Source organism: Halyomorpha halys, unplaced genomic scaffold (assembly GCF_000696795.3).
Source record: "Halyomorpha halys isolate HHAL.00 unplaced genomic scaffold, Hhal_1.1 Scaffold293.1, whole genome shotgun sequence".
In the NCBI taxonomy this organism is placed as follows: Eukaryota; Metazoa; Arthropoda; class Insecta; order Hemiptera; family Pentatomidae; genus Halyomorpha; species Halyomorpha halys.
Window position 1 is genome coordinate 1,269,976 of NW_027115239.1, and position 9,658 is coordinate 1,279,633.

At 31.8% G+C, this 9,658-nt stretch overlaps 1 protein-coding gene across 1 annotated transcript; it reads right to left on the bottom strand.

The window, feature by feature from the left end:
- Positions 1-2,144: 2,144 nt before the first annotated feature.
- Positions 2,145-3,016, bottom strand: LOC136796989 (uncharacterized). Its single transcript, XM_067052291.1, has one exon. It carries the CDS (start codon positions 2,966-2,968, stop codon positions 2,312-2,314), a length of 657 nt encoding a protein of 218 aa, XP_066908392.1. The 5' UTR covers positions 2,969-3,016; the 3' UTR covers positions 2,145-2,311.
- Positions 3,017-9,658: the final 6,642 nt, after the last annotated feature.

Here is a 9,658-nt window from a genome sequence, read left to right on the forward strand (position 1 = left end):
TGCTTGGTCAACAACCTGGTTCAAAACAACAGTATCGGCCAAGGCATGGCCTGTGACGAGAAGAATACACAACAGTTTAAACATGTTGGATAGTCAGACAGTTGTCAAACTGCTCGTTATATACTGTGATTCTTATCATCCAAGAGATAAAATAAGAGAACATTTTAATTGCTTACGTATATTACTCAAAATCTTAAGAATAATTACTATATCTCTGAGTTTATTTGATTGTCTAAACACTTGAATTGTGTCTTTAATTATTTAAATGTTCCTATGCATCGAATCTTTTTCATTTAGGCAAGTTTCTAACAAGGAGATGTATGTGGTCTGTCAGTACGTCTACGTTGAATTAGTAGATACTAAATAACAATAATAAAAAGCAAACCCTGGATATTAATTGGAAGAAATTTTTAGGTAGGCTGGATAAGAAGGTGAGGAAGGATATCAAGCCATCCATCAAGGGCTAAACGAATTCAGTAAGCGAAGAAGGACGGTACTTCTGACTGGACATTCGCTGAAGAAGCAACTATTTCCTGGACATCCAAAAACGGTGGAGCATGTTCCTGGATTGACAGTGACTGAGACGGCCAAAGGCACTAAACTGCTTTTGCCCTCACAATAAAAACAACAATGATTTTTTTTATCAGAACCAGTCTGGCCAGGATAACTAGCTGTTAATCGCCTAGATCCACCGGTTCAAAGAGACTGGAAAAGGGGTTTACTATAGAGAAAAGGTTATTCTTGAGTTAAATAGCAAATCATTTAATTGGACCACTTTTACCTTTAGTTATAACGGGGTAATCAATCTTAGAATAAGATAACTTTACATACGTTAGGCTTACTAATGATATTGGTATTTATCGGGATATTGTAGCAAAATTTAAATGATGGCTTTAGTAGGAATTAAATTGTAAAATACTCTCACTTTCGAGTTAAACATAGTTCATTTACCAATGTATGGAATATATAGTGAGGAACAAAATATTGCGCTCATAAAAATATTTCTAATTCGATTTCTCCACAGAAATATGTTTTGACATCTGCTGAATCGTAATAACCACGTATCGTAAAATAATGTTTGTCAGTGTGTTAAAAATGAAAATTCGTAAGAAACTAGATACATGTCAAGAATCGTACAACTTTGCCGCTATAATCGACGGACCAGAAGTTGTACTTTATGAAAACAATGCTTCATATTTCTTCAATTTTCTCATATATGGCTCCAAATATTTAGTTTAAACTTGGTATACCAATGTAAAATTAAATGGTCTTTGATATCAGCTGGGTCTTATCCTCACTCAAACAGTCTGACAGGGCTTAACTACAAAATTTTCAAAATGGGTTCATCTAAAGTACTGTTAATTTTCTTTTTGTCTTTTTAATAACTTACTGTCTCACAATATTATTGATACTGAAAAATCCATAAATATAAACCAAGCAAGAATTGATTAATTAATTTAAGAAAATGGAAGAAAAAGGAAATTTCTTAGGTTGAAAACACATTTCCGAAAATAAGACAACATTAGAAAGCCAAAGATTTTATAAAAATAATATTCCGTCCCCATATATATTAAATAGTTAGTATTTAAAATTAAACGAGTTTTTTAGTTAATAAAATGACTAATTCCATTTTTAGAAATTTCAATATTGATTCTATAATAATTTAGCATTGGATAAACAGTTGCTCTGTATAACATTGTAATACTATAATAATAATAGTAGTAATATAACAAGATGACGTAATTTGGCAAGATGTAAATTTCCATATTTCTCCCGTACTTTTGCAAAAGAAAAATATTAAAATTTAGTAACGAGAAATAATATTACTCAATATGTTACCGATTTTTTCTATTGTGTACAAGTTCAAATATGATAAATATAAACAAAATTATATTTTTAAAAAAATCAGGAAAATGCTCTATATATTAGGAATAATAAGATAATTAAATGTTTTTATTTTCCATTTTATTAGTAATGAAACGTTTGTGGTTTTTTGAACTTTCAAATTTTATTACCAGGATTCCGGTCTTTATGCCAAGAGAAGTAGTCAGACTTGATCTAGCAGCCTGATTTATCTCAATGTTTCTGTTATATGTAATGATAAAAATATGTATTCCTTAGCTTAAATATTAGAAAGATTAGAATGAAGTTTTTAAAAAAAATATATTTCTTATTTCTCAGTTCTATATTTTATTTACAAAATAGTAATTTTATTTACAAACTTGTTAAAAACAATGTTTACATAATTAACATTTTTGTAAATATAATTAAGAAAAATTAGTCTATTGTAAGCGGGCAAAAATAACTTCAATTAAAACGGTATCTTACTGCATAGATCTGCTCTTGGAAAGTTGGCGTAGGCCTGCTTCTGCAATTCGGAGTTAATAGAACCAACAACAGATCCATGAATATGGCCAACTATCCAATTGATTAATTTATCTTCAATCTTGTGGAGAACACCGCCTCCAGTATGGACCTTGATCTTACCCAGATTATCCAGACTTATACTGTCCAGGTGAGCGGTACATTCGTTGCCGTTCTTTGTCAGAGTGGCCTGTGCCACAATGGAATTTGAAGAAACAGAAGCACTGATATGTTGCGTAACAGAGAACAGGTGCTTGGCCTTAAATTGACAGTGTTTAAAGCCAGCTTCTAACGTACCTAGTCCTAGAGCTACCCTCAGGGTCATCTGGTTTCCTGATGTGGACATCACTACGTCTCCGGTCCTTCTCAGAGATGCCAAAGACTTTGCGTATCCATCCCGACAATTCATGTGTCCTGATAGCTTAATGAAATGCCATCGGTACTTCCAGTTATGATTCAGGGCTGCGATAGGTATGACATCCTTTCCTCCCTGGCTGATGGCCGCATTGAGTCCAGCCAATGCTTGGTCAACAACCTGGTTCAAAACAACAGTATCGGCCAAGGCATGGCCTGTGACGAGAAGAATACACAACAGTTTAAACATGTTGGATAGTCCGACAGTTGTCAAACTGCTCGTTATATACTCTGCTCCTTATCGTTTGAGTGCACATTAAATTAAACACATTTTCCTTATTGTTACTTTTCAATAACATTCATATATTACTCTAAATCTTCAAAGTAATTACTGTATCTTTTAATCGATTTGATTGTCTAAACACTTGATATTTTGGTTTTTCGTAAACAAAAATATCAAGATACTCAGTGGCCAAGCAAAACCTAATCTACGATTTGATGGTGGTTAATGAGTTTAATATTTCTCTGTTTGCCAAAAAAAAATTAAAAATAGTTTCAGCAATCCAAACTGTAAGACGATTCTATTATGCCTAACGAATAATCAAGATCTAAAAGTTTACTATGAATCTACTTTGATTGAACAAACAAATTACTCATTTCGTTAAATACACTTATTTAAGGAAATTCTCTTTGGTATGAAATTATTTTATAACATTAACTACGCAGCTTGGCTTGAGGGAAATAACTTCGGTGGCAAAAAGTAAGCTTCAGTGCGATGTAATAATTTTGTTATTCATTATAGCTTATGAGAACATTGGCCGCAAAACTAAAAAAAAAAAAAATTAAGAAAAAGGTGATAGTTAACACACGCACGTTTACTGAAATAATACTGACTTTATTCTCCTGATAATTCCTCTTATATACAATATCTCTGTTGGTTTATATGGGGAAATAGGATTAAGATAGATAATAGACCTTGTTCTACCATAACGTATAATATCTATTATATCGATATTCAACCTCAAAGATCTAAGTGGATTTTTTTCATTTTCGAGTAAACAAGTTTGACTGATGAAAGAAATGTTTGATCGATCTTTAATTCCTTATCCTTAAAAAAAGGTTGATAGCTTAATTAGATATTTTACACATCATTTTTACTGATTTGAAATTGCTACATCTGTGAATCATTTTTTAAATTAAACTTTCAAAACGAATTCCTATTACGTTTCCAGTAGAACACAACGCATCCCTACATTTCCACTATGCCCTTGGCGCCGGTATTAACAGCAATGATGTGGACAATCTGAAAATTGATTTACCTACCAGATGGACGAAAACGCTTTGTTCTCCGTAACGTGTAGAAATAGAGGTCCAAGGTACATATACCAAAAGCGAGGTGCGCTCATAGTAGCAGGGTTTCTGAGACTAGTGAAAATCTAGGAGTATAATGTACACGGTAACCTGAGCAAGTTGACTTCTCTACAGATTTGGCAGCCTCAAACGTGGAGAATGCCATGTAACTTAAGGATGGATATTTTCCTGAGCAATGAAGTGGAAGATTTCATGGGAAGAACAATGCGATATCCTCAAGGCTAGACTTTTGCCTACAAAGGGACGTAAATATCCTTCATATTGCTTGATATGAATAAGTGTTTTCCTGGTAGTAATGCCGATTTCTTTCAACTTAGTCTGCCTAATTTAAAATTATTGTGAGCCCACATTTTTGCAAACTTGTGAAAATAGAAGAGAATGTATCCATTAGTAATCCTTAAATGTAACCATCTGTTTCAGGCCTATGTACATCAGTGATGAAGTATCACATTGTTGCCTGAAGAGTCATAAAATGGCCATTTTAAAAGCAGATTTCTCTCAACTTTTTAATTTATAATTGCTGAAGCAACTTTCAAACGAACCTATGGTGTAAACATATTATTTAAGAAACATAAATTGATTTTCATTTTGTAAATGGATGATTCTACCATTGCCTCGCCGATTATAATGTAGACTATCACTTAAATTGCAAATCATTTATTTGTACCACTTTTACCTTTAGTTATAACGAGGTAATCAATCTTAGAATAACATACTTTACATACGCTAGGCTTACTAATAATATAGTTTTCATCGGGATATTGTAACTAGATTTAGGTGATAGGTTTAGTAGGAATTAAATTGTCTCAATATAAAAATACTCTCACTTTCGAGTTAAACATTCATTTACCTATGTGTGGAATATATAGTAAGGAAGAAAACATTGCTCTCATAAAAATATTTCTAATTCGATTTCTCCACAGAAATACGTTTACGCTGAATCGTAAAATAATGTTTGTCTGTGTGTTGAAAATGAAAATTCGTAAGAAACTCTAATTACTTATATAAGGCAGATACGAGTCAAGGATCGTACTACAACTTTGCCGCTATACTCGACGGACCAGTAACACTTTATGAAAACAATTTTTCACATTTCTTCGATTTTCTGAAATATGGTTCCAAATATTTAGTTTTAATTTGGTATACCAATGTAAAATCAAATGGTCTTTAATATCAGCCCGTTAGAATTAGTGACGTTTTATCAGATGGATTCTAAAAGAAGAAGAATGGAGTTCCTCAGGATTGTGTTTTGAGTGATACACTTTTCTATATTTGTTTTAATTTAAGTATTGAATGTGGTTGGGCTGCCTGTTAAAAGTATGCCTTACGCGGACGACCTAGTTATTTATATAGAGGGGGAAAACGTAATATCATTACAAGAAGATATTCAAACCGCTCTTAATAATGTCAGTGTATGGATTTCTGATCACAGCTTTGAAATTACAACGAGTAAAACAGTTTCTATTCTTTATAGCAAAAGATGGCCAAGTATCCTATACAGAACGTAGGTGAGATTAAAGTTGAATTACTGTAGCAATGCTTACAACTCATCATCGAGTACCTTTCTAAAAATGCTAGACTCCGTACAAAATGCGGGACTCAGAATAACTTGGGTTTTTTCCGCTAAAGCCCTGTCACTATAGATTGATGCTGGCGAGCCTACAATCGACCTTCGAAGACAACAAATTGACCTCATTTACTTTGCTAAAATCTACTCAGCTCAATGAATTATTTCCAAATAGACAGCATCTAAACCAGCAACAAACCGACTTAACAAAGAAAACATCGTTTAAAGTCAGGGTCTCTTATCAGTTTAGACAAAGAAATACCTACTTTGCAAGATTCCACCATCTTATCCTTCCGGACTTACCTTCCCTAAACTTTATCTTTCCCTTTCAAGGCTACCTAAAAGTATAACCCTGACATATCGGTATAAATATGAATTTCGTAGGCTACAAGACAAATTTGGTGACGCCGACTTCATTTATACTGACGGTTCCAAGAACTCCTTAGGTTTTGAGACCTCGATTATGTGCAATGATCGACAGTACCTATTCTCTCTGTCACCAATATGTAGTAGTTATACAGCTTAAATGTTTTTCATCCCACAAAAAAAAAACACATGTCATCTGTATAGAATCATTGTCGGTCCTACTCAGTTTAAAAAATATTTTCTTAAGAAACCCCCAAAATCAAAAGATCAATTATTCATTATGGTCTGCCGATAGAACGGTATTTCTGTGTTCTTAGTTAGGGTTTTTGGGCACAACGGAATAGCCGGTAATTAAATGGCTGATCAGGCAGCAAAGCTCGTGATTTCTAAAGGAATGCCACATCACGGAAGTACCTGTCAATTACTCCATTGCCCTCATTAAGCAGAGAATTAAATTGAAAAGGCATCAAATGTGGGAAAATGTTACTGACAATAAAATCTGATATTAAGGAAAAAATTACCCCGAAAAAAAAAATAAATAAAAAGGTGACTAAGTATAGCAATCCCACAAAAACAAAGCTTACGAGATTCCGTTTCATTGAACTTTTAGGGAAAGTAAAGTCATGTCACCGATGACTTATGAATAAGACTTATCCTCTTAAACAACTCAAGCTTTTTAAAGAACGCTCTGTTAGCGGCGCCGTTTATGAGCGAGCGGAAGAACTATCACCTTCATCGCTGCACATGATGCTCATAAAGTGTTTGTGGAAGAAGGAAAGGAAAAAAAAAAAAGGCATTCTTACAATTCAGTATACATAATAACGGGTGGATGAAACTGTTTGGTTAGTTTTGTTTTTTATCTTTACAGGAATATCATGTCTACCAAATACAATGTTCAGTCAGTCAAAATTAATCACCATAGTTAATTTATAGCTGATAAAGTATTTATGCCATAGTAAATTTATGACTTGTAACTGTTCACATCCGACCTTCAACATTGACATGAGATATGATAGATACTCTTTATTATTTTTTTTTTTAACAGGTAAAATGTTTGTAATAAGAATTCTGTCTAGTATACTGGTTAGTTTAGCCTGCTAACGATTTATATTTACAAGATAATAACTACCTTATATTTTAAAGTTTTTGAAAATAAATTTTATTATTTTTATTCTTTACTAATATATTTTCTTTTTTTTTTTTTAGATACAGACTATACTCAAAATACTCATAAAATATATTTGCGTTGAAAGAAATACATTTGCACATAGATGAACGAAAGTAGTGGATGGAATTCGATAATAATGGCACATATGCTGAGATAATTTCACAAATAAAATATAGTTCAATTGATACATATATCATTGCTTAAGTTGTAACATCACTAATTTTAGTCACTATTAATTAATATTCATCCACTTAAAACTCTACAAAAAAATCAGCATACTCTACGAAAATACTCTAAATCATGATTACTTTAAAAAATTATTCATTTTTGGAAGTAAGCATGATTTAGAAAGCAGAAAAAAATCAAACTTAATGTTTAAATGCAATATAAGTACCCCAAAACATTTAGACGTACCAAGTTTTAACTTTCTATTCATTAATATGAGTTTGAAAGTGGAAAAATAGTTGTCATCTCTAACAGATCACCTTTACTCCGTGGGCAAGACACCTCACCGTGTACCTCCCTCCCCCACATTTCATTAAATTATACATCGTTGTTTTTCTTGCAACTGATGATTGATATTCGGTACTCAACCCAATATCTCCATTATTGGTCTTTTACTAAAGCTAGATAGTCAGAGAATTATAAAAGACAAGTAAAACCATTTTTTTTTTTAAGTCGTTCATACGACAGATGACCAATGATGCGCAGTAATATTCAAATGGCCAACAAAACAAAAAATCTTTAAATAAAAAATCAAGAGGAGTTATTCTTCTTTAAAATGAATCGTCACATTTTAAAATACTTTAAGTGGTTCCTTAGAAAATGCACTCGATAGGCTTCGAAACGCTAATGGTATATGCTTCGAGTTGCCACATCGACAAATACTCATAAACAGGACAGTTTATCGGCTTGATCAATATTTTTAAAAAAGGTTTACGATACATTAGTTTTATTACATTAATTATTTTATATCATTGGGAACATTTAAGTGTCGGTAATATTTATATAATTTTTTTTTCTTTTTTCTATCGTAAATAAATATATAATAATGAAAATAAATCTTCATAGCTAACACATCTAAATATAACAGATGGTTTAAGCCTGGAATAAAATATCGAGAAACCAACATTTTTTTTTTCAATATTCATGTTTAATAGCTCAGATTACTCACTGAGATCTCGTGATACTTTTGAAACAATTTTATCTCAAAATACTGTAATTAAATCTGTCCATCTGTTGCTTTGGGCTATTTTTTGAGCGAACTCCACAACCGATTTTAAGTTCCATGTTCCAAGTTACTCAGTAATATATCATGAGTGTTTTCAAACGATTTATGCTCAAAATATTAAAATGATATTTTTTTGTATCCTGTAACTTTCATAAATGATCGGGCACTCTTGGGCCCTGTTTCATAAAGAAAGCTAATAGTATTAGTTCAAAATACAAGTATAGAAACAACGTGTTAATTACACTAAAACTTTATTTTTTTCATAATAGGAGTATTAGTGATATTACAGGTGTTAAAAAGTACTAAAGTACAAGTTACTATTGTACAAGTCAGTGTAATTGTATTAAGTTAAATCGACAAGAATAATATAATAGTATTAGTTTGTACTTTATTATGAAATAGGACCCTGGTAGTGTATAGCGCGGTAGCAGATACAGTCAGCACATATTACCGTCGGATAACCTACTGGTACTACTCAGTTGTATTTGAATGTTAAATAACATTTAGTTTACTATTACAATAAATAAACATCATAGTTATGTAGCTCCCTTTTAATACGGATAGTAACTTTGGAAAAGTTTCATGCATTAAAACTTAAATATATAGTGTGATATGTCCAATTTTACACTTTAAAGGACACTTGGAAGCTTTTCACTTTGATATGCATAATTGACAGTTGTTTCTTAAATTCGAGAAGTTCTAATATTTTCAGCATTATATACAGTTTTATCGCACTTTTAGTAGCTTCAAGTTATATTTTTCATATTCAGCTTCAAGTCATATTTCAGTCATCAAGTTATATTTGATCGAGAAATAAAGCAAACTTAAGGAATCATACTTGGTCTTTTTGGGAGAAGATTATTGAGGCAGAACATTATTCATATGAAATATAAACAAATTTAATAAAAAGAAAAATAACTTTATTTTTTTATATCAATATGATCATGACACAGTGTCTATAAATATACAAGTTGCTTAAACATTTTATAAAATCGTACAATGAATAATGATGCACATCCTTGATAATCTTTGTTATCAAATTTCAAACAGAACCATAGACATACAGACCAGCTCAGCTGTTAACTGAGAGTCTCAGTGAAAGACTTTCCTCTTGCCAGGTAGAATATGCGCTGGGAAAAATATTTTTGGGTTGGAAAGTTTAATTACATAAAAATGTTTGAAGTCTATATTTAACAAATAAATTGTATATGTTATAAAGAAAGAAAGTATAATGAAT